The sequence below is a fragment of the Notechis scutatus genome, chromosome 1 (assembly GCF_049901735.1).
Source record: "Notechis scutatus isolate UNSWTSFEM ecotype Mainland chromosome 1, rNotScu1.2, whole genome shotgun sequence".
In the NCBI taxonomy this organism is placed as follows: Eukaryota; Metazoa; Chordata; class Lepidosauria; order Squamata; family Elapidae; genus Notechis; species Notechis scutatus.
This window is the reverse complement of record NC_142009.1, coordinates 145351259-145377606: the sequence shown is the minus strand read 5'-3', so window position 1 is coordinate 145377606 and position 26348 is coordinate 145351259. Positions and strand designations below refer to the sequence as shown.

General features: G+C 39.0%; 1 protein-coding gene and 1 non-coding gene across 2 annotated transcripts; both read right to left on the bottom strand.

Annotated features, from left to right (window-relative positions):
- Positions 1-1325: 1325 nt before the first annotated feature.
- Positions 1326-22585, bottom strand: HSPA9 (heat shock protein family A (Hsp70) member 9). The gene is made up of 17 exons (XM_026668553.2): positions 22418-22585; positions 20236-20294; positions 19450-19537; positions 19178-19359; positions 17639-17763; positions 16528-16601; positions 15665-15771; positions 15003-15165; positions 13813-13905; positions 12151-12360; positions 10034-10261; positions 9335-9439; positions 8680-8797; positions 7317-7411; positions 6082-6174; positions 3122-3262; positions 1326-2033 (listed from the first exon to the last, which is right to left on the bottom strand). Exons 1-17 carry the CDS (start codon positions 22478-22480, stop codon positions 1941-1943), a joined length of 2037 nt encoding a protein of 678 aa, XP_026524338.1. The 5' UTR covers positions 22481-22585; the 3' UTR covers positions 1326-1940.
- On the bottom strand, positions 8392-8456 carry LOC113412779 (small nucleolar RNA SNORD63). The gene has a single exon (XR_003370969.2). It is a non-coding gene; the product is annotated as a small nucleolar RNA SNORD63 (small nucleolar RNA).
- Positions 22586-26348: the final 3763 nt, after the last annotated feature.

Here is a 26348-nt window from a genome sequence, read left to right as displayed (position 1 = left end):
TGCAGCGTAAGCAAAAGTTAAGCATTTATCTACACACCAGATTTAAATGTGATGCTTTTTTCTACTTATTACATTCTACATATTTCAGTCAGCACCTAGGGACTGCATGGCTGCAGCAGTCTTCATTTGATGACTGGCAGCTGTCACTAACTGACAGACTTATCAAGTAAGATATAAGTGACGCATGACTTCCAATTTTATTTCCGACCTCTGTTCATTCTGCTTGCCAGAAGCTGGCTATGAAGCGTGCAAATAGTAATTGTGTGATCCGTCCAACAGACCTAGTTTCTTGCTGTTGGGTGTCCAAATCTTGATCACAGTGGGGACAGTGCAACAGTCATAAATCCAAGGACCAGTTGTAAAGTTACTTTCTCGGTGCTATTGTAACTTCAAATGGTCTCTAAACAAGGAAGTTGTTAAGGGGAGTCAAACACATGGCCCAGATGCATCATGGGCACTCCCGCCTGGTTTAGCAAAGGGGGAAAAAGTCCCGATAGGTCACTTGACACCCCTGACCTGTATAATGAAAAGCCAGTTTGGTGTAGTGCAATGATTAAGGCACCAAAGTAGAAACTGGGAGACTATGAGTTCTAATAGTGACTTAGATATGAAAACAGCTGGGTCCCCATGTTTATTTAAAACATTTGTATAGCTACCCATCTTATAACAAACAAGCTCCCAATGAAAAACTAAAACACAAAAACCTTATTGCAACTATTCAAACTATTGTATAAAAGCAGGCAATAATGGCAAACCACTTCTAAGTAAAACCTTACCAAGAAAACTTCAGAGATTTGTCCAGGCAATTGCTAGGAGTCAAAACTGATTTGACAGTGCACAAATACACATGCATCTGCTCCACGAAGATGTCCAACTTTCTTGGCAGTCAGGTTTCCCTATCCTTCCCATGGGTGTAATTTTTATGCCTACTTTTAAATGCAGCACAAAGAATGTTGTCAGATACAACTTTTATCAGATCAAGTTGTATTAGCTCAAAATCTTTATTCTTTTAGTTTTAGCACATTTGCAAAATTGTATAGATCAGCAATGAAGAATTATGCTTTTTGAGACACACATTGAGGTGTTATTTCACATTCTTCATCCCAATTTGTGTCTTATTTGATAAGGAGAGTACCAAAGAAGCACAAAGTGCAATATAACTATTTATTTGGATTCTGCAAGATTACATTCATATACATTACCACTTGTGGGAACAACCTGTGAATTTAAAAAAAAAAACAAACGCAACTTGGGTCTACAGCAGGAATAGTATCTAGGAATACCACTGGGGCGAGGAAAACAAAATTTTTACACAGACTACTTGGTCAACTGAGAACAATTTATTAATGGGGAATCAGATTTCTTGCAAGGAAAAAGACATTAGACAGAGCAGAAAGCCTACAAAAACAATGCATGGAGTATCCACGTTGTCTTGTGGTTGCCGCTATATTAAAATAAGTCACATTTTTTTATATTAAAGCTAAGGTGTAGATCTGCATATACTTTCCCAAGTAAATTGTCAGCTGATGACCACAGGTCCCAATATCGTCTCTTCCCAGAAGCAGAAACCTGTTTCCAGAGGAGATTCCGTTATTAAGGATGGAATTCACAATTCAGCAATGATGAATCCTACTCCCACTCTGAATTTGAGACATGGTTTCTAGACCTTCAAATTAAACATGCCAATTCCTTCTGCTCAGAAGAAAGATTGCCAGGAATTCTCAGTGAAAACCGTCACTGGCCTCTAAAAGTTACCTTGCATTCATTTTTTTTAATCAGGTAGCAATTTGACTAAATTTATACATTTCAGAAAGTATGTTTAGAATACTGCAAAAACACAGTAAGACATAAATCAGTCCACAGCTGCTCAGGAAAGTCCTTTGGCTATGAAGCTGTGGAATAGTGTCCTCTTTCTGTTCCAGTCTACACAAGACTGCAATTTACTGCTTTTCCTCCTTCTGATCCCCGGAGCTCCCTGAATCATGTGAATCAGAGCCTTGTGAACTTCCAGAACTCTCTCGCTCTGATGCCATCTGTGAAGAGAAAAAAAGCATGGTATTGATTCAGTTTTGGGTGTGTTCTGCCCTAAGGAACAACTCAGAATGTGGGAAGAATCACCCCAATCAACATTATTTTCTGAAGAGTATTATGTTTGGGATCCTCTAACAACAGAATGAAGACATCTGCATTTTTGATATTGTGATACTATCGCAGAAACATTCCACATTCTTGAAATAGAATTCAAACTTGATGATCAATGGGAGTTTTAATACTTTAGTTACACATCTGACAACTGATTTAAATGCAAGGTGAAGAGGAATGCCTAAAATAGGAAGGATGTTGGGAGTTGCACCAGCAGGGTCTACAGAGATACAGATGCCTCAAGACCACAGGGACCAAATACATTAATGTTCAGTACTGCATTCTTAACTCTCATGCTGAAAAAGAAAAACTGTTGTTTTTACTTTGAATGACATGTAACCGTCCAAAAGAGATATTACTTTTTATGAAACTGAAGATATGTAAAATCTGTGAACATATGCAAGCCAGTTAATTAACGCCATAAATGTACAATTAATGTTATTAGAACACTGCTATGGCTCTTACTTTCCCAGCAAAAGGCTCTATAAGCGCCTCCACTCCTGACAGTATGCACTGAAAATGTATAACTCACTGCACAGAATACAGAAAAAAGAATGTGCAAAACTAAAATGCTTATTCTGTGGTATGATTTATGTGTCCTGCCATGCTGTGCAGAATCTTACACAGCAACGAAATAAAAATCTAAGAATCGTTAAATGTGATTTGCTGAATAAATTACTGGGTAGGTTTGCACAGTAGATGGGCTTATACAGCATACTGAGTCAAAATCAGACACATTAACTAATGATTAAGGTAATAGAGGCAGAATTAAAGTTTGTTAATCCCACCGTAGGTTCTTAGGGAAAATATGAGATATAATTACTAAATTATCAATAGTTTAGTCCAGAAGGATTGGCTGTGTTTACATTTCCTTCATTCATTTAGCTGCTCCTTTTCAAGGTCATTGGCATATATTTCTGGGATGTGAAGCTGGGTCCTTCTCTGCCCAGACAGATCCTTCTATATGTTTTCCTCTTACCTTTTTGTAGGCCATTTCAAAAAGTTTCAGGGATGCTTGTTGCAGGGACATTGCTGCCTGCCGGATGTTTTCGCCTGTTTCACTATCTTTACGAGCCAGTAACTCCCGCATTTTTGCAATTTCTTCCTTCAATTTATTGCACTATAAAGGAATTGCCAAAAAAATGCAGCTTTTAGTGGAATATACAACAATAGCATACAATCTATACTATTAGCAAGGCACAATCAACATATATCACTTTAGAAGGCCACACAACTGATGGTCAAGTGTCACAGATATAATCACAATGGGAGACTTTAGAAATAAAAACTCTTCGCCAACTGTCTCTACTAATATTCTGATATGAAGCTAGTCCCCTTTTAGTTTTTCCTGTTGATTACTCCAGTACCAAACAGTTGGAAAATGATGTGAAAGGGAAAACATAACGTAAAATGTAAGTGTAATTACTTTCAGTATCCCTCAGCTGTAATGTCTATAATAGATTGTTGGGTTGGGTTTTGGATGTATCTTGCAGATTAGATATTTGGGTGCATGATTTGAAGGAATTTTATTAATCAATTTTATATAGCTGCCTGTTATGTCTCACCTGTGCCCACGAGGTGAGAGTCCAAGTTTCCAAAGGAATATAAACAAGCAAGTCCTTGGCAGTCTCCCACAAGCTGCCTGCCAAGTCCGATAATAAAGCAAGAACATAAATCACAGGCAAACGCCACACACAGAATTTGTCGAAGCTTCTATCTCAAATTAACAAATTGTCCTGAACGAGAATCCAGAGCTAACACGCCCACTTTTATTCCCTGAGGGGCGTGTCAGTCTCTCTTCTCAGTCCCTGATTTGTCCTTTCCTTCTACGTTGCATCTCACGCCTATGCCTGCGTCTTTGCCTCGCATCAAACCAACATTCCTCAGTTTGATCCTCAGCCAGAGGCTCCGCTACGCTCTCCTGATTATCTGCCGACACCTGAGGCACAACCAGGGAGGAAGGTCCTGGGATGGAAGGCAATTCCAAATCCTCCAGCAAAGCAGGCTCAAACCTCAGAGCCAAATCCTCCTCTTCCTCATGGCTCAAGTCTGTGTCCTCCAGCAAAGCAGGCTCAAACCTCAAGGCCAAATCCTCCTCTTCCTCATTGCTCAAGTCTGTGTCTTCTAACAGAGCAGGCTCAAACCTCCGAGTCACAACAGCTGCCTATTTACCAAAGGGCCTTTTAGGAGTATTTTCTCTTATAGCAAACATGAACAGCTTTTCTTGACCTACAAAATGCCACCATGCAAAAGTCATCTCCTAGAAACACAAGGACTGCTGCAGGACAGAGAAAGGAACCACCATTCTTCATATTTAAGAGAAAGCACAAAGCCACCCAATCCCAATCTTGGCATATACAGAAAACTGAGGATGGGTTCAAAGAAGGCAAGGTTTATTTCCTGTCCTGTTGACCGTATCAGAAAGATTTGTAGATCACATGTAGCCTGTAGGATGGAAGCCCTCTCTCCTCCCAACTTCATCTTGGGTACAAGATTAAAGACTGGAAAAATACAGCTGCCTTCATAAATCAAATCAGGGACCAAATACATTAATGTTCAGTACTGCATTCTTAACTCTCATGCTGAAAAACTGTTGTTTTTACTTTGAATGACATGTAACCGTCCAAAAGAGATATTAATTTTTATGAAACTGAAGATATGTAAAATCTGTGAACATATGCAAGCCAGTTAATTAACATCATTATGGTTGGATATGATATGGATGGCTAGATGGATATCTAGCCGTCTTGAGCAATATACAATGGAAGCCCCTTGGTGTTCCAATCTGAAGAGAAAAAGCACAGATGCCTAATGCAGTCCATCTGTTGCACCACAGTGTGTAGATGCTATTTTCCTTTTACTCAACAATTCACAAAAAGGTAAGCTGTAAAATTACTTTCTTGGAGAAGCAGTATCAATTGCAGCAAGCATATTGCCTAATCTAATTAAGTTGATCAGCCTGGGCTGCACGCCAATGCAGAATACAAGAGGGATTCATACCACAAAATACTAATACAAAACATTCAGAAAATTCCCTAGCTTAACCAGGGAATTCTTCTAGAACATGTCTTCAATATACTACTTTTCAACAGTCTGCAATATGTTCATTTGATTTCTATATATATGAAGAAAAGCTCAAGTGTCATAGAGGATAGTAATCACTAGGAATCAGTTCTTTGAAAAAAAATGGTTTGGGAAAGAATTTTTAAAAGCAAGCTAGAATTTTAAAGACTAAATTCACGAGTTCAGCTTTATTACAAGTAGTCTTCATTTAGCAATCACAATTGAGGCTAAGTAAAGCAGTCACGGAATAGGAAATCATGTGGCTAAAACCACTTTCCTTCCCCCCTCCCCCTTTGGAATGTTCACCCTGGTGTAGGATAGTGGCTGGAAATTGAAAAGAGTAATCTGTTCCAAATTTTTGACTTTTGTTTGCCCCCTATTCACCCCACTGCTCTTTAGACTGCTCCCCTTAGTGCTAGAATAATTAACAAGATTGAAATTAATGTTTGTATTTACATTCATTGAAGAAGAGAATACCTGAAAGTAAGAAGGCACACAATGGGAATACACTGGTCTGTTTGGGTAGCACAATTGTGACTGCTTGTGCTTTTGATGTGTATTCCCCACTGTGTACTTGCTTACTCTCTTGTAAACCTTTCTCTTCAGTCTCTCTGCTCTGCATATGGGGAGAAGAAAAACAGGTTAGGCACAGGGCAACATGTTCTGTATAGTGATTACGTGACTGAGGAATATTGCAAAAGCTATTAATGTGGACGTTATGGGGGAAAATTAACAAATGATAGTTTCCTAAGTTGCATTTACAAAATTTAGAAAGATAGACTTACTTAAAACATGCCCAAGCAATGCAACACATCCATACATGTTCATTTTAGATTTTAAAAAACCTTTTATAAAAAGGCAGCTTGATAGACCTACTTCATCTGCAGGCAACTGATCTTTAAATTCTTCCATCTTGGATTCTGTGTCATGGATTATTCCTTCTGCCATGTTTACAGCTTCAACACGTTCCTAAAGAAAACAGTAACTTTGTTAGACAGAATATAAAAGTCAATTTGTTAACCATTTTACCAACAAGACACTTATTTAACCTGCACAGTGAATGAATTCTTGAAAGGGAAAACAAAACTAGCTAAATATGGCAAACACACATTCCATTGATGAAAATGTTTGCATACGACCAACTTTACCATTAGTTTTTCTTTTCTGTAGCTGCAGAATTGGGGGGGGGGGTGTCTATTTTGAAATTAAGAGCCAACAAGGAAAATAATTTTTCAAGAATTTCCTTTTTGGGAGCAAATATATTTCTTTTATCACTGATTATAGAAGGCATTAGAATTTTTGATCGGTATAGGTAATATTTTGGCCATTTTGTTTAAAAAAATCCTGTCCTAACTTGCAGGGAAAATAGCACCTATTTCTTCAGTTCCTTGTCTGATTCACAGATACATCTTCCTCTTTAAAAGCAGTAACTACAGCAACCCAGTTTGTAATTTGTGTTGCATTCAACATCTGTATGAAATATACGAACTGAAAGCAGTTCCAGACCCCTGAAAGAATACTTCAAAGGGATGGACCTTAGATTTTTTTTCATATTGTGATAATCAGAAATTTGAAGGTTCTTTAAGTCATGTGATTTGATTTTATCTACATATTGCTTTGTTCTGGTTTCAAATTACTATATATGTCAATACCATTTTGGGAAGAAATATTACAGCTAAGAAACTTGATGTGATGCCGAAGTATATTCCTAAAGCATGAAATTTGCCATACCATGTGGAAGTCTGACTCTGTGATGCCAGGCATGACCAAGATTGATTTTATGTAAATTGAATCTTATTTTCCTGATTTGATGGACTTTTTTGATAAATTTTCATTTTTCACTTATGGATTATTTTAACATCTTTCTTCCCTATACAATTGGCTTTTTTCCTGTTATTGTTGTATGATCTTTTTTGTTTGTTTGTATTTCATCGTTTTAAAAAAGAAGATTCTAAAAAGGTCAAGCTAATGGAAACCATGGTGTTCTCACTTCGTACAAATGCTGTGCAGTAGATGTTAGCACAGAAACTATTCTCCATGCTGTTCATAGCTGACTTTTATTTGAAATAAATTTCAGGCCAACAAGCTAGAAACCATCTTGGCAACATTACCTTTTTCCGTCTGTCTTCTTCTGCATATTTTTCTGCATTTTTTACCATGTTTTCAATATCATCCTTACTAAGACCACCAGACGACTGGATCATAACTACATGAAGGTAAAAGAATTTTCTTTTTACAGAATGCTATCATTGAACAAACTCAACATGCAATATGCAGCAGGATTGCAATATTTCATATTAATGGATCACAATCATACCTGGGAAAGATTTTATGTCAGAAAAACATCAAGTGTGGGAATGCTAAACCAGTCTACATTAACAACGTGGGCTCCCACTTAAATATATTTTACAAGACCAGTGGTTCTTAACCCTTGTTCACCATTGACCCCCTTTAAATGTTATGGCCATGGGCCATGCCCATGGACCCCCCAAGACGTAACTCAAGAATTAAATCATAACATTTCTTCAAGCCTTCAAGGGCTCCCGTGACATCACAGCCCCCTAAGGACTCGGGGACCACAGGTTAAGAACCACCGTACTAGACAATATTCCTGCCAGTCTATGACTGTAGAATGTAAAGTATGTGAAATATTGCTAACAATTCCTACTTCATATGTCCTTTATCATTTTAACATAGACATAGGCTTTTGAACCTAGATGTCATGTACAGGTAGTCCTTGACTTATGATGACAATAAGGACTATAACATTCATCGTTAAGAAGAGTAATTGTTAAGTGAGGCAACGTGTGGCTGCACCCAATTTTGCAACCATTTTTGCCAGTCACTGAGCAAATAACCTACCATTGTTGAGTAACCATGTGACCATGATTTGTGACCTCTTGCCATTGAGCTTGCTGTTTAGAATGGCTGGGAAGGTTATAAATGGTGATCACATGATTGCAGGGCAATCATAATTGTGAGCTGGTTGCCCAGATTCCGAATATGTGATCGCAGGGACGTTGTGATGAACATTAAGTGTGAGGACTAATCATAAGTCACTTTCTTCAGCACTATTATAACTTCAAGCAGTCGCTAAATAAATGGTCATTAAGCAAGCTGTACTTGTATTGTTTGGTTGCCATCTTTAAGAGCACTGTCTATAATTTCAAAATTACACCTCAATGCGGTGCTCAGTCAAAAATCTTCCACACACTTTTCAGAATGATGTGTTGATAATTGCATCATAGCACACAAAGGTTGATTCTGGCCAAGCGCTAAAACTCGAAAGATTATGTATTAAGCATTTCTAGAAAAATGGAAACTTGGCAGAAAATGCAATGATAAATTATTACTATATTTTGGCACTTTACTGTAACAAACGCTGCTAGATTTATCCTCCTAGCCGGCTTTTGCAATAGTAGGCTCTCAACAATGCCCTTCAGTCTTTAAAGCAGCAACTATCCAAGTACTCACTCTGTTGTTCTCGTCCTGTACCTTTGTCTTTTGCGGATACATGAACAATTCCATTTGCATCAATGTCAAATGTTACCTCAATCTGGGGCACTCCCCTTGGGGCTGGTGGAATCCCAACCTGGAATCACAAGGTACACTGATGTTGACTTAGAGAAATATAATGAAGGTGTAATCAACTCTGTCTTTTCAAACAAACTAGAGTGAAGTTACTGGTACAATCTATTATTCACTAAAGCAGAAGATTTATGAAATTTGAAGAGAAACCACACTAACCTAAAACAAAAGTTATTTTTACTCACTATGTATTTCTTTACAATTCTAATAGTTGTGTTCAGGAAATTTTTTACTATCGATGCCTTCCAAGCGCACGATTCCATAATTTACATTAGAAAAATACTATCAGAAAAGCATCACGATACATTCTATAACAGTTAAAGAGTTTTCTTCTCTAACCAAATTAATGTTATGGCAATCTGTTTCCATGTTTCTTTGCCAAACCTAATAATGTAAAGGAATTTAAATGAAGAATTTTCAAATATTCTGTCCTATCCTAGGGAAGCTTTGTGTTTTAATAGGAAAAGTAAAAAAATATTTTCCTTTCATTCATGACTATTATTTTAGATTAAAAAATAAATTCAGCAGAATTCCAACATACCAAAGTGAACTGCCCAAGGAGTTTATTGTCACTAGCCATTTCCCGTTCACCCTGATGAACTTTGATCTCTACTTGAGTCTGCCCATCAGCAGCTGTAGAAAACACCTGTGGAAGCAAAACACATTTCAGGCCATCAATACTACTTAACACAATCATATAACTAAGTAATATGATAGGGTAATTTCCTGCCAGGAACAGAATGGAACCTCAGTCCCTGCCCCATGAACTGTTAGAAAAGCATAGGAAATGCCAGAAAAAGTTGAAGTCGCAAGTGCCGCACCACCCCAAAACACATACATGCATTTCAGGAGACTGACAACTTGTTGCAGCCTCCCGCAGACATATAATCCACTTTTTGCAATGTCTTTTATCATTTTGTGGCAAAACACACCCATTAGATAGACTAGATTCTGACTCACAACTACTATGTGCTTTGCTTATCTACTGTGATTCACTTAATCACCACAGGGACTTGCTTAATAACTGTTACAAAAACACTTGTAAAACCAAGTTTGGTCGTGTGGTGATTCAACGTATATAACCTGAACTTACGACCAAAATTCTGGACTCAATTATGGTTTGCAAGTTTAAGCCTATTTATAATGGCGGAATGGTTAGTGAAAGAGAATGGGGCAGCAATGACAAAACTTAGATGATTTTCAGATATTAAGAAAAAAAATTAAGAACACATCTTCTCACCTGGCTCTTCTTGGTTGGGATAGTTGTATTCCTATTAATAAGCTTAGTGAAAACTCCACCTAGAGTCTCAATTCCCAGGGAAAGTGGAGTGACATCCAACAACAGCACATCAGTGACATCTCCAGCCAACACTCCTCCTTGGATGGCAGCGCCAATGGCAACAGCTTCATCAGGATTGACTGCTTTACTCGGAGAACGCCCAAACATATCTTGCACAGTTTGCTGGACCTGTTTGGATGCATTCATATTTATCAGCAATACAGCAGAAAAATGGTCACATACCATAGAATATGACAGGTGGATTTAGCACTTGAAAAGCTCAGGGAATTTGGAAGCTGAGATATAAAATTATGCAAGACCATTGTAACATCCTACAGGAGTGTACCATTTGCCCTGAAACAGGATGTGGAATGTTTACTCTTTGACTTTGCAGTAAGCAATGCCCAGAATAACACTAGTCCAGTCCACAAATTAATCCACATGAAAAAGTATAATAGATGGCTACACGAAGAAGCTGCCAGAAAACCATAGATTCCTTCAGTGATATTACCGCTCCTTCCCAGACCCAAGAAAATACCCACTCCTTCAGATAAATCCCTTTCAATGCTTTCACTATCTTCAGGTTTACACACTGAATAGAATGCTGATACACTGACAAAAAAACCCACACAAATGAAAAAAAAATCTCTGAAGGAAGTACAAGTAGTCCTCAAGATACAACCGTAATAGAACCTACCTATCCATTACAGATGCATGCTGTGAGAGTTGTTAGGCAAAGCATCTCAACTTACTGCAAAGCATCTTCCGTCACTGCTCTCCCCAACAAAAGCCCAGGTTTTTAAATGGGGAACGGGGGTGCCTCAGTGGTGGAGGCCCTTGAAAGCCTAGCACAGGCCCTCCTGCTCTGGCCCTCCCTCACCCTGCAAGATGCCTTGTGTTCGCCCACCACTTGGCTTCCCACAAGCCTTTTCCAACTGCCAGAGTCCGGTTCCCCCCCGCCCCCTTGGCCTTAAAAGTGATTCCCATCCCAACAGGTCAAAGACTCTCCTTCTCACTTATAAAGAGCTATGAGGCTTTCCAGAGCACTGGAATGGATTATGGGGGAGCCTTGGGTCGCGACCATAATCCGTTCCAGGATTTTGTCGGCAACCTGATTTGTTTGTGACCAAAAGCATGACCGACTGTGCATATGCGGACCAAAAAAAAAGGTGTGGAAAGGGAATCTTTCCATGTTGATTTTGTTCACCACCTGATTTTTGAATTGTGACCAGATTCAAAAATCAGCTGGATTTTTTGTTCACTACCCAATTTGGTTGCAAACAGAAGCGTTCGCAACCCGAGGTTCCATTGTACTTCTTTTTGTGGCCGTATGGTATGATACTGGAAGCAGCCATTTTGTTGTACCCACAAAATGGCTGCTGCCACTGAGTCGCTGTCATGCAGCCTGGGAACAAACTGCTTAATTTTGCTGCCTTACTGATATCTGCAGTCCTGCAGAAGCTTTCTGCAGCATTCAGCAGACCCCCCGTTAAGGCACCGAAATGAAGGAATTTGTCTGGCAGCCACCATTTTTGTCCCAGTGCTCAAGAGGTGGAATAAAATGGTGGTCGCCTCTGTGCAGCCCACAGATACATGGCCTTCCTTCCTTCCATGAGGTCCGGAAAGCTCCAAAAGGTGTGAGGATTGATGGGTATGTGGGGAGCAGGCCTAAGTGCTGTGGAGTCATGATGGGATGGGAGAGGCACTGCAGCATCCCTGTGGTCGGTCGTAAGGGCAAATTACCACCCTAGGGGCACTGCACTCGTCATAACTTTGAAACACCATCTTGGAACTTTAAACCTTCGTTAACTGACATGTTGTATCTTGAGAACTATCTGCAGACTCATTATCAAAGCTCTGTTCAAATTTAGAAAGGATAACAGCAATCCTGCAAAAACAGCAGAATATCCCATATAAAGGGTTAAGGTTAGTTCTACACAGCCACCTCTACTGATTAACACATCTTTATTTTTGCTGGGTTAAAAAAAAAAGCAAGCAAAGCACAGTCCAAAGGGCACTTGGTCAGACTGTAATGACAGGATGTTCAAGTACAACAAGTCAGAGGGGAATGATTGTACCTTTGGCATTCTAGTCATGCCACCAACCAAGATAACTTCTCCGATGTCACTTTTGCTAACTTCAGCATCTTGCATGGCTTTTTGACAAGGTGCAATTGTCCTTTTAATCAGATCGGCCACAATCCCCTCAAACTGAGATCGAGACAGCTTCATATTCAAATGTTTTGGTCCTGAGGCATCCATTGTAAGGTATGGCAAGTTAATGTCGGTCTGCAATACAAGATTAACAATCATTAGCAATAAGTAGCAAAAATGAGAATTAGAACAATACTTATTTGAAAAGTATTCTGTGATGCAACTATTTGATTTTCTCCAGGACATATTATTCCCAGATTGGTCCTTCAGATCTTGCAAAGAATTACTGTCCTTAATTGATATGGGAGCCAATTAATTGTCCAGAATGTTTTCTTTTGTTGTGGTTTATTTAAATAAATCTCCATGGGAATAATTCCTAATTCAGTATATTTTATTGAATTATTTTTTTATCAGTATATTTTTCAGAACTCAAAATCACAGCATTTATTATGGGAAAACCACAATACCATCTCACCCATGACTGCCATCAATATTTCAATTTTTCTTTGAGCACAAGATAGTAAGTAAAACCATGAGGGAGTTACCTTTTCTGCTATATATCTCCAAATAGTTTTTTTTTTTTATATTTTGAAGATTTGTATTTTGTCTACAGTATTACAACTATAAATTGTCTCAAAAACAATCAGTTCAGTGGTTGATATATGGTTAAAATGGAGTCAATTTTAATAAATAAATGGGAAATTGCAAGCTTTTCTGTTAAATAGTTGCAATCTCAAAGTGTCGATTGGGTCCAGGTATTTCACTTGAGATATCATCAGGAAGACCCTCAAGATAATAAGGGACAGGATCTGCATATCTTCCAAGGAAACATTTCCATTTCCATTTTTAAGCTTTGTATTAAGAGCTGTGATGGTTAGAGTGCAGTACTGCAGGATACTTCTGCTGCCTGCCTGCAATTTAGCAGATCGAATCTCACCAGGCTCAAGGTTCACTCAGCCTTTCATTCTTCTGAGGTGGTTAAAATGAGGACCCAGATTGTTGGGGGCAATATGCTGACTCTGTAAACCACTTAGAGAGGGTTGTAAAAGCACTGTGAAGTGGTTTGTAAGTATAAGTGCTATTGCTAAGTGCTGTTATTGACCTCTATGCACATTCATTTCTTTAGGAGGATTGACACAGTCATGTGAAAAAATATAACATCTTTGAGTTCTATGGGTCTTAGGTATCAGGACAGTTAATCATCTCGTCCTTAGCAGTTCTTAAAAAGTAGGTAAATACAACTACAAATGAACAACACATGACACATTACAGACATAATCCAATAAAATATATATATTCATTACTTATTACATAATTTTAAAAATATTAAAATACTATTAAGGCAGAACTAAAACAAAAAGAAAATGGAGGGATGTTAATAATAATAGAACCATCTCACAAGTGGTTCCCATCTCTTGCGACCCCAAGGCCTACTGATATAACCAGGTCTTGAGGGACTTTTGAAAGTTCTGCAGTGATGAGGTCAATCTCATCTCTGAGGGAAGAAGATTCCACAATGTGGATGCCACAGCATAAAAAGCCCACCATGGAGGATCCACCAAATGTAGCTCATTTTCAGTTCCTCACCTGGACCGAAGAAGAAAGTTCACATTTTGCTTTTTCAGAAGCTTCCCTCACTCTTTGCAGAGCCATATTATCTTTAGTCAGATCGACCCCCGTCTAAAAAGAAAAGGACAAGTGTTGAAGTTCATTGTCTTGTGTGTAGTCTTGATTAAACACTAAATAAATCTAATCATTAGAATGAAAGTGTAATAAGAACTCCACTGAGCCTCCTGTGAGCCAGGCAGCACATCTGGGTTGCCTATCTCCCCCCTGCCACCACCTCCATGCTTGGACTTACAGGTATCTGCGCTGTGCCAAGTGGCTGGCAGGTCACACCCATCCCCGGGCTTATTTTGGGAGTAGGGTTTATAATAAGTTCACCCCCCAAAAATCAGGCTAGGGCTTGTTTTCAGGTGGGTCTTATTTTAGGGGGAACACAGTAGTATATGCAGGTAACATCCATAATGGTAGAGTCTGTACTGCAATATAGATATACAGTGTAGATACAAAAAATATACTGAGATGTGTCTTGACTTTACTTCATTACAATCTGAACACATCGAGGGAAGGACACAAAACATACAGCATGAAGGAAATCTATGGTACTGAATATACAAACACATTTCTACAAAGTAATTTCAGTACCTCCTTCAGTGCTTTCGTAAAGAAAATGGATGAAATACTAAAGAAATGTACTATCTGCTTAACTGGAATGTTTTAATCCAATTTCAAAATGGGCAGCTTTGATCTCATCTAAAGAGTTCTGACCTCAAAAAAAAAAAAAAAAAAAACCCACAGGAGGAAACATTCCCAGTAAGGTTAGAAAACTGATTAAGACTGCACCATCTGAGCTCCCAATCATCTAAATTTGAAAAATCTCTTGCATATCTTTGTGAAACCCCAGGGGAAATAAAAAGAATGGCCATTAAAGAAATCAACTGCTCTGAAGATTAAATATTCTTATTTCATTGGTACTGCCACCTTGAAGTAATATTTGAGGCAGAGATTAGCTTTGTAAAATAGCTATTGAATTATATAAGCAGTAAACAATGGTACAAATTGAATACACTAGCATGATGAAAAACAGCAAGATATTTTGGTTAAGTAAAACACCAATTCTGAATATTTCTGAAAACCAGAGTTTTCTTTTTCAAATTAAATTTACACTTGAAAGAGTTCCATGAAAATCAGTTTAAAATATACAAAATGCTTACTTCTCTTTTGAATTCTTTTACTATATGCTGCAACAGGGCCTGGTCAAAATCTTCGCCACCCAAGAAAGTGTCACCATTTGTGGATTTGACCTCAAACACTCCCTTCTGAATTTCCAAGATAGAAATATCAAACGTGCCACCTCCCAAATCATAAACTGCAATACTAAGAGGGAGAAAAGACATACAATTAGCACCAAATCTATACATTAATAGAACATTCAGTTCATACTAAAGTCTTCCAACATGATTTGTTCTATTGAGCTATATTTAATCTTAGATTTTCAGATTCATCCATTATCACAGCATCTGTTAAACTGATCTTAGAAGTTTCTATTTATGATACCTCATTATCATTTTCTTTTGGCATCAATGGCCTTCGTTCTGCATAGAAAATGGTATGCAAATATGTTCAACTTTTTTCTATCTCTGATAAAAGTATATCACTTGGTTTGTTAAGCATAAGAGAAATTCAACTGAAAATTTACTTGAAGGCCTTCCCATCCATTCTAGGCCTTGAACAGTGCTCTTTATATAAAGTTACACACTGAAGCTAGCAGCTAAAGGAATGAGCACATCTGCTGTTCCAGTAGGTAACATAAACCAATAAAGTGCACGCTCCTAGAAGTAACACTGCAAAATGCATGGGACTATTTTATACTTACACTTTGTCTTCAACCTTATCTAATCCATAAGCTAGAGCTGCAGCTGTTGGCTCATTAATAACTCTCAAAACATTCAATCCAGCAATCTGTCCAGCATCTTTAGTGGCCTTTGAAGAAAACAGCAATCTATTAGGTACTGCTTGTTCAATCAAGGGAAAATCCAACACAAAGAGGTGAATCCAATTATGCTTGCTTGTGCAAAGGAACCTTTTGTTCAGTCACCTTCTACCCACAACCCATGCATTCTCAACCTATTCTAGAAAATTATCCAGAACAGATACAAGGATCTGCAAGGGGAAGAATTACAGATTATTTTTACTTATAGTTTATTTTAGATAAAAACTTCTGATGTAAAGTTAAGTTTTTAAGAGATGAAGTTGGATTGTTATAGGTGCAAATTGTAATATCCCCTGTGTTCCTACAACATTTGCCTGAAGACTAGGTTTCCAACTTAATATACCCGTTTCTAAAATGGGATAATTGAGTTCGATTTGCATTAGAAACAGATTTTTTCTCCCCCATGCATCCTCTTTTGTGGAAACCTTTTTTAATCACCTTTTCTTTCAAGAAATACAGTATTTATGTCACACTGTTTTTGAGCTCTCAATGGGTGAGCTTTAATTTTACCCTTTTTTGTTACATTTTCTTTGAATACTAATTTTTGGAAAGAAAAAGTTGAGTAGAAAGAAGTTGAATAAATGAAAACAAATGAATATATATTGTCAAGTAAAACAAGCTGCAGTGCATTCTGAGATCTAACAAAATATTTCCATAAGGGAATATATGTGGAAATAACTATAAACATTCCACTGATCTTTCTCCTTCCACCAAGAGAAATGGAACCCCAATTTCGGCAACCATACCTGTCTCTGGGAATCGTTGAAATAAGCAGGAACTGTGATGACAGCATTTTTGGCAGGATGCCCTAGGTAGTTTTCTATGGAAGAGGAAGCATACTTTTAAGAGAGCTCACTATTAAGATATTCTCAACATTTTAATCTGAGTGGAAATATGTGTAGGAATACTACAGACCTTGGAAGAGTATTACAATTTGCTTAATATTTCATTTGACTAAAATTAAATGTAATTATAACAGCTTTTTAGAGTAAGGCTTCAAAAGTAAGATGCAAACAAGGCAATATTGACATCCACATTAGTGAGCATCAATAGAATGTTTTGTGAAACTTAATTACAAAATCAGTTAAAACTAGTATTTAAGAAAGTCTTAGGCATGCAAGCCAATAAGAAGAGAGTCCAATTCTCAGGCTATACCCGAGAGAGTCTTTTTCTTATATGTGCCAGAAAATTCCCCTAAAGTATGGTAGGATTATAGAGCAAGGATCTTCAAACTTGGCAAGTTTAAGACTTGTGGACTTCAACTCCCAGAATTCTTGAGCTAACATGACTGGAGGAGGAATTCTGGGAGTTGAAGTCCACAAGTCTTAAACTTGCCAAGTTTGAAGACCCTTGGACTATAGAGGAAAGGCAGCACATCAGAAGCATGATAGTAAGTGTTTAAGGCTTTAAAAACAAGTTTAAAACTGAGAATTGGACCTGGAATCTTGCTGGCAACCATTGTAGCCACCATTTCAGACTTCTTGGATCCTGGCAACAATATTTTGTACTAATTGCAATGTTTTACCCTTAAAAACTACCCCAGGCAAAATATATAGGAAGAATATCAAAGTTAGCCAGTGCAATCTCTGGATTTGCTTCTCCTTTGGAGAGGAATTAGAACCACAATGTGTTTTAAGCATGGAGCAGACTAATTGGCAGAAAAGATGCCACACCCCTCATAAAAACTTTATAGTTCTCCATTTAGTCCTTCAGACAAATCATATATCAGGGCTGTTTTCTGCTGCAAATCAAACTAAAGGACGCCCAAATAATCTAAGCATAAAAGAAATCTATCACATTTTACCCGTCAGCAAGTTATTTGGGTTGGATCAATCACAAAATTTCTGCTTTACAAACCTGCGGTCTCTTTCATCTTCTTTAAAATAAAAGCACCAATCTGGCTTGGAGAATAGAGCTTTCCGTGAGATTCTACCCAGGCATCACCATTGGAAGCACGTACAATTTTAAAAGGGACATTCTTGCTGAAATAACAAAAGTTTTCAGAAAGTTAGAGCATAGTACTTTGTGGCAACACCTAGCTAATTCTGATCTGAAAAGCATAATCACAAGCAAACTTAGTTTAGTAATTAAATAGAATATTAGCAGAAATCCCAGAGCTATAGGCTAAGCCAAAGTTTTTCTTAGGCCACAGAATCCCAGATCAAGAGGGGGTGGGACTTCTGCATGTCAGATGACAAGCCCTGACTTTCTGCTTACCTTAGCAATAAGGGGTTAGGGGCAACCACTTCACAAATAATTCCAATTTTTAGTCCCAGAGATATTTTTTTTACTCCTCCCCCCATCACTAAGGTTTAGAAGGGACTAAGGAAAAAAAGATTTCAGAAGAGAGACAAATATTTTCCTTTTAGCCTCTTGCAGAATCTTCCACGTATTTTATGACAAAGAAACTACCATCTGATACCCTGTTTCTCCAACAATACGGCCTCCCCCAATAGGAAGTCCTAGCATGTTTTATAGGCATGAAATGAAATTAAGCCCCTCCCCCAAATTAAGGCCTATATTAAAACATGCAAAATGGTGGGGAATGGTGGGGGCCTTGCCGTTAGGAAGTACTTTTGTTGCACACCCGGATATGGTGCTGCCTGCATTGACCCCGATACGAAGTGCCCCACCAACGCCGAGGTCAACATCCAAGCTGTCGCCGCCCGCCCGAAGATGCAAGGGAGGGGAATTAAGTCACCCCTGAAAAGACGGCCTAGCCATTTTTTCGGCGCTCAAAAAAAATAATAAGACCCAGCCTTATTATATGAGAAACACGGTACCAGAAATCAAGTGTGAGTCAAAGGAATATTTACTATTGAAAACAGTCATAACTTTCAAAGAATTGGAATAATACAATCTTTGGTAAAAAATCTAAGTTAGCAGACTGTATTATCTTAACAGATGTATTACTACTTTAATATTACCCCTAAAGCCCAATATTTCTCTATTTTCCATTAGTAGAGAAATAGCAAGCCAGTATATCTCAGTGTTAACTGTTTCTTTCTGCTCTCCCACCCACAATACTTAGGGTTAAATTTGGAAAGTATGTGGATTTAGAAACAGAGACTGGTTTTCAGAGAACTCAAACCCTATTTATGAAAACCATGATTCTAAAATAGAAAAGAACATTCCCAATTCTTAAAATTATGAAGTTTATACATGCCACTATGTCACCCAGATAATAATCTTAAATCTCCTAGCAACTTCCTGCAAGTATCTCAACAAATCAGAGCACAATTGTAGATGAAACTTCACATACTTCAGTTAGTTTGACAATAACTTTGGAATTATTTAACTCCCAAGCATTAAAAATGTAGATCATAGGTACAAATACATGTAGGTATGCAGTTCATTTTTTTAAGAATTTAAAAAAAACTCAAAATGTGTCCTCACATATCTTTCTGCACTTCTGAATCATCATATCGCCTCCCAATCAGACGCTTGGTTGCATAGAGTGTATTGTTAGGATTTGTTACTGCCTGTCTTTTAGCTGGCATGCCAACCAATCGCTCTCCCTCACTAGAAAATGCCACAACAGAAGGGGTGGTTCTGGCACCTTCTGAATTTTCAAGCACCTGCATAAGACAAAATAAATCGTTGATATGGGCAACAATAATCAAATTTATAAAAATCCCGAGTTGGATCATCAATCTGATTTGACTCACTTTTGCCTGCTTCCCTTCCATGACTGCCACACATGAGTTGGTTGTGCCAAGATCAATCCCAATAACTGCTCCTTTGATTGCTTCTGAGCTGAAAGGGAAATATAAGGCAATTAGGCTTAAAAGGAATTTAGCACCTAGTTTTATTTCCACTTGCAGAGTAAATGGTGTGCTTACCCTCGATTTCTAAAGAATTCAACTGAGATTAAAACAAACCAAAACCCCTCTTAATAAATTAGACCTGGTTTCCCAAACATAGCAGTCTAAGATGGCTTGCTGTCTTATGCTTTGTAAGTAGAATTGTAATCTTTTTTTTCTTTTAGATGTAATTTATGCTCAAGAGCCATAATCTTTTGATATTACATTATATTTATCTCCAAAGATTTCAAAAATCTAAACATCAGCAGAAACTGAAACTGATTTTTCAATTCTCTTCTTGAATGCATATTTTGTAATGTTGATTCATAATGGTAAAAGTTGTGCAAAATAGTAAGAAAATATAAAGATGCACATTTTGGTCTGATTCTGTCAAATATATATTTATCCCCCTGATTTCCAGCTCTTATTTCTTTCTCCTCCCTTTATCACTGCCCATTTCTCTAATATGGCAGAACAGATTTTTTTCAGAAATGTCATGGTTTTCACAGGCTTTTTCCATCCACATCTAAAAAAAAAAAGCTAGAAGCTTGTTCAGCCATATTATGAGGTTTAGAAAGCTTTCCTGAACAGCAACTATTCTTCATTTTAATATACAAGGAAATCATTTTGAGCTTTACTTTCATTACTTACGCATAATTCCTGCTTGCTACAGTTCTGAGGATATTTTGACTTAAACCATTCCAGATGACCTACAAAAATAACAAAGCCAATTACAGTGTATTTATAAAGAGCACTTCTTCACTGATAATGTTGTCTTCTGCAAAACATGCCTCTCCTGAGGAGAGAATCCTATTTAAAAGAACATTCAGTTAAGCAAGACCCTTCCCTCACTCTTTGGAAAGGGTATTAGTAAAATTGCTTATAGTAAAAGATGCAGTACAAAACCTGCTGGTGTGCAGTCCTAGAAATAAAAACAAGTCTGAGCACATTTAAGAGGACTCTCATTAATAAAGAACCACAATATCAGATGATCTGAAAACTTCCATCCTAGAAACACACCCCAAGAAACGCTACATTTCAAGGAAATTTCTACTCTGTGTTAACTGTTGTATTTTAAACAGCCCGCAGATATAATTTCAGATGTGTTAGTTTTGGCATAGAATACCTTTCACCTTACACTATTTTTTTTAAACAACTGCATCATAAAATTATACTATAAACCACTATATCTTAATGCCTGGCTGTCCAACATTTTGGCAAGCTGGGCCACACTAAGTGAAGAGGAATTGTTTTGGGGTGCACATTATTTATAATCAATCTGTGTGAGTGTGTATATATTGATAGATATTTGTTTTCTTAAGTTTTCACGGGTATTTATATGTATGGTATTACACAATACAGAAGCCTGATGATGGCAGATGAGATTCTGCCGAAATGTTGCTACAACTTTAAAAGCACAACTATAATGACGTGGGAAAATACCCGAACAAAGCTGAATACCATACATAGATATACAGACCTATCATATAAATCCCATTTTAGAAGTTTATGATCCCACATTAGTAGCTGTCCAGGGCGGCATGCAGCAAGGTTAGACATGCCTGCCTTAATGTAACTTTGCTGCTTTTACAGTGGATTTTAAGTACAAAAATGGTTCAGTTGCCCTACTAATGAAAAGCAAGAAAGAAGACTGCCTTCTGCCCGCCCACTGAAGGCAAGGCGCTGCTTCTCACCAGCTGAAAGTGGCAGCAGAGCACGTGGCTCCTTCCCTTACTAAGGGGTGGCTGGACAGCAGCCTTCCCACATGGCGAAGGGGGGGAGGGATTCTTTATCCCTCTCATAATCCCTCCTTCTTCATCCATGTGTCCTTGCATCCAAGGGACATGTGATGAAAGACGATGAAGCGTCTCTCTTGTGAAAAGCACCAGAATTGGCAGGGCGTTTATACAGAAGTCCATCAGGCCTACTAATCTCCAGACCGATAAAGATCCTTTACTCTTTTTTTATTAAAAACAAGTTTTATTGGTTTTTAAAGACAAACAAAAACAAACAAAACATAAAAACATCCAACTTTCTTTCATAAATGTACAAGCAGTGTGTCGGTTGGTTTACAAATTTTTTGTGCATCCATTTCATAGTCTCAATTAGTTACATTACATAATAACTCATATCAATCAAAGATCCTTTACTCTTGTTGCATAAGGGAAGGGGGGGGGAACCCCCAAAGCGCTCACCGTTTCTAAACCGAAGGCCACCGTTCATTTAAAGAGATCTTTGTTCTCTAAAAACAGGGGTCTCCAACCTTGGCAACTTTAAGCCTGGTGGACTTCAATTCCCAGAATTCCCCAGCCAGAAGTCCACCAGGCTTAAAGTTGCCAAGGTTGGAGACCCCTGCTCTAAAAGATTTGGGGGGGTGGGGGTGAGATGGGGAATCGCCCCATCGCGACTGCCCATGTGGGATTAAAGAAACCCTCCCAAATATTGAAAGACAAAAAGCAAACAAACCCCCGCCGCCTTCCTATTTTGCCCGGAGTCATCCCGATGAGCATTATTTTAACGAGCCGTTAGTAAAAGGAGGCGGATCCATTTGGTGGTGGGGTTTGTTTTTTTTCCCTTTTTTTTTTTTTTTTGGCATCGATACCGTAGATATTATTCTGGCCTCGTGACTGTCGGTCACGGCGCAATACTTAGCCCCAAAGGCGGCGGTCCTCCCCGTCTTGCCAACAAGGTTAAAAGGGTACACAAGAAAGGGGGCCCGTTTAAAAAAAAGGGGGGCGCCTCCGAACGCCCTTGACTCCCCCTTTTCCTGCCGGGAAAGCAACCGGCAACTGCCGCTGCCTCCCCATCTCCCCCTTCCCTCGGCGGGCCTTACCTGAGCGGGGCCCGGGACTCCCCCTCCACGGCGCAGAACGAGCACGCGGGCAGCGCTCAACATGGCGGCGGCGGCGGCGAGAGAGAGAGAGAGAGAGAGTGGAAGGCCGCGGAAAGAAGCCGAGCAGCGAAAGAAGAAACACGCGCAGCACCGACTACGGCTTTCTGGGTAAGAGAAAGAGGCGTGACCGGGAGGGGCCACGTGGGTAAGAGAAAGAGGCGTGACCGGGAGGGGCCTCTCTGGAGCTATAGCTGTCCGAATCAGGCGCCCGATTAAAATAGGCCGTCGGAGAAAACCCGGGGAAAGTAGATTTGCCGGGACTTCAGATTTTAGGGAGGTGTGCCTTTTTTTCTCTCTCTCTCCCTCTTTCCCGCTAACCCTCAGTCTTAACCCCAAATAACGCTTATCCCACAACAGGCTTTTTCGAGACCAGCTTTACTGGCCATTGGGGCGGGAAGTCCCCCAAGCTTCAAGGTCAGAAAGCGGAGGTGGATTGATAGATGCCTTAACCGGAAGGCGGAGAGGATGACTTGCGCGAAGCCTCTTTTGAGGGATGTGCCAGAGGTTGGGCGGCAGAAGAGCCTTTTGTGCTAGAGAGGCTTCCGGAAATGACGAGCGCGCGCCGCTTAGACGCGGCTGGTGAAATAGCTTTGCAATTGCTGCGGGGGAGGCAATGTGCTTTTTTTGAGCCAAAGCTGATGGAGTTGCTCAATCGGATCTTTAAACATGAATGAAACTGAAATGAGCTGCGTCTCGTTAAGTTTTTCTTCCAAACTTACTTTAAATAAACAAAAAAAACCTGGCAGCTGGATAATAATTGATACAGGAAAAAAATGACACACCCAAATGATGGCTTAAATAATTATATGGATAAATAAGTGGCGTTTATGATGGTTAAAGTTTACGGATTCAAAAGGATCTAATTGTCTTTCCTTTATTGTGTTGCTTCCTTTTTTATTTTGTTTTGTCGTATTCTCAGTGTGACTAGTTTCACCGCATAATGCAGACCTGGCATTGTAACCCCAAGCTTTGCCTCTTGTGTTCTCCCGTCCCCCACAGATGCCTAAGTATATTTAGCACTAGCACTTCAACTTATATACCGCTTTACAGTACTCTCTAGGTGGTTTTACAGAGTCAGCCTATTGCCCCCAACAATTTTGACTCCCCATTTTACCCACCTCGGAAGGATGGAAGGCTAAGTCAACCTTGAGCCTGCTGAGTTTCGAACTGTCAAATTGCACGCAGCAGAAGCAGAATGCAGTACTGTATTCTAGCCACCGCAGCTCATTTAGGAAAATTTTGTCTCATTTTCCTGCTCCCAGTTGAACATGCCCCCTTGGATGGTTAGCATTTTCTTGGCTGCTGAGCATCAGTTCTGTTTGGGATGATTGATCTTAATGGTTTGAAATGTGTGAGTGGGCTTTGTTTTTCTTTTTTAAAGGAGGGTGGGTGAGATTCAAACTGCCAAACTTCAGGCAGCTGACAGGCAGCAGAAGTAACATGCAGTACTGCATTCTAACCACTACACCAGGAAAGTACAGATAGTCCTCAATTTGCAACCATTTGTTTAGTGACTGTTCAAAGTTACAACAGCATTGAAAAAAGGGATTTAATCACTGCTTTTCACATGACCATTGTAGCATCCCCACAGTTACGTTATCAGAATTTCGATGCTCGGCAACTGGCATGTATTTATTATCCTGGGGTCATGTGATCGCCTTTTGCAACCTTCTGACAAGCAAAATCAATGGGGAAGCCAGATTCACTTACTAAACAACTAAACAACTGCAATTATTCATTTAACAACTGTGGCAAAGCTGTAAATGGGAGAAAACTCACTTAACAGCCTTGGTTAGCAACAGAAAGTTTGGGCTCAGTTGTGGTTGTGTTGAAAGGCTGTCAAAATGCCTTTCTTCTGAGGATTCGATTTTCCCGCTGGGAGAGCTCCGGTGCAAGGATACGGACAACTGCTTGAAAGCTGGATCTTTTTATTTTTCAAGAAGGCGAGAGATAGCAAGAAGTCTGCGTTCCTGGGCTAGCTACCTTTGTATGGTAAGTCCCTGATTTTTATACCTTTTTCTCATTTTGTGTGTGTGTGCTTGTGTTTGTATTTCTTAATGTTTTAAATCCTGTCAGGGGTTGTCTTCATTTCCGCCGGAGGGTAAACTCCGCGGGGTGGTTTGATTGGATTATCGGTTTCGTCCTAATCTTTTTTAGCTTAATGGCTTCTTATATTTGTTTTGTGGCAATCTCCTGTCTGTCTGCTTTGCAATATATTTTGTGTCTTTTGTCTGTTTTGCTGATTTGGCATGTCTTGAGTTTGTAAGGGTTTTCTTTTCTTGTTTCCTTAGTTTTCTTAATTATTTGGGCTTTTGTCTAAGGGGCTTCTTTAATACCTTTTATTTGATTTCTTTTCCTATGCAAGTTTGTTTTATGGCTGGCCTGATGTTCCCTTTGGGCTTTTCCTGCTTGGGTGACACCACTGTCCTCGTGAAGTTCCCTTTCCACAGTTGTAAGTCAAGGACTACCTGTAAGCTGATATTGATAGATCAACAGTTGTTTCTGCCTAGCTATTAGACAGAAAGGACTTGCCTGCCAGTTCTCTGTCAAGTTCTCTGCATATAACTATGTGGCATAAGAATGTATGGGATGAATAGTTGATAGTTAGGAAGAGGCCAGACACTTCCATACCTTTTATTTTTAACCTTGTTCGTTGCATTTGTATTGCAGTTGATGGGGGAGGAGAGGCTCTTCTCTGAGGGCTGTATATGTTTAAAGTTTTAATTTTTGTGCTTGCTTGTTGACTTCTGGACCTAAAATTTAAGGGGTTTCTGTTTTAAGCTCTAATAGATTATTGCTGAAAGCCTAAGAAGATAATTAAACATAAGGAGATTTAATTCTAAAACATGTAAAATTATACTCATTACCCGTAATCTGAGGAGTCTGGATATATTGAGAGTTATGTAATAGTTGCTGTTTTGATTTGTTTAGACAGCAGAATAACATTTTTTTTACTTAAAGTAATCTTTTGAGTACATTGATTTACACCTTTAGAGTTTTTCTCAAGCTAATATCTTCCTAATATATTGGATTAATTCCCATGATTCCCAAACTATTTGTCATGTCAGCTGGGGAATTATGGAAGTTGAAGTCCAAATACATCTAGAAAATACCAGCTGGGGAAAGATTAGCTGAAATAGTTATCTTATGTCCTTAATTTTAGGACTTTAGTCTCCTACAGATTAGTAGGAGGATTAGTAGGATTAGTTAGCAGTAAATATCTACAGCTATTTCAAAGCAAGAATTTATTTTGTCTGCACTTTCATAATGTTGCTTACTCTGAAAGGGAATATAGGTAAGTCCTCGACTTACAACCTCAACTGAGCCCAAAATTTCTGTTGCTAAGTGAGACGTTAACTGAATTTTTTTCCCATTTTATGATCTTCCTTGCCGCAGTTGTCAAGTGAATCACTGCAGTTGGTAAGTTACTAACACGGTTGTTAAGCGAATCTGGTTTCCCCATTGACTTTGCCTGTCAGAAGGTCACAAAAGCTGACCTTTTTGTGAACTTCTAACCCTGGGGCACTGCAACCATCATAAATATGAGTCAGTTGCCAAGCAACCAAGTCTCTCTTTTCAGTGCCGTTGTAACTTTGAATGATCACTAAATGAACTTTTTAAAGTTGGTAGCATCTTCTTCTTCTTCCTAGCATATTCCTGCAAGTGCAGGGTCCGTTTTTCAGATCACTAAATGTCACTTTGCACGGTCAGCTGCCCGCGGCTTGCATATCTTTGTGGATGGTATCTTGCCATCTCTGTTTTGGGCGCCCGCAAGGTCACCGGCCCTTGACTTCTAGTTGGTCTTGGCAGTCTTGGCCACAAGTGGAAAGTGCTGCTCTCAGGACATGTCCATACCAGCGGAGCCAGCCTT

Excerpts from the sequence above, each read along its gene's own strand:
- HSPA9 (XM_026668553.2), bottom strand. The coding sequence starts at position 22,480 with ATGTTGAGCGCTGCCCGCGTGCTCGTTCTGCGCCGTGGAGGGGGAGTC. Across the intron at positions 13,906-15,002 it reads TAAAAGAATTCAAAAGAGAA|ACGGGGGTCGATCTGACTAA; the intron begins GTAAGCATTTTG and ends TTTTCTTTTTAG. Across the intron at positions 6,175-7,316 it reads AAGAAGACAGACGGAAAAAG|GAACGTGTTGAAGCTGTAAA; the intron begins GTAATGTTGCCA and ends TGTTTTCTTTAG.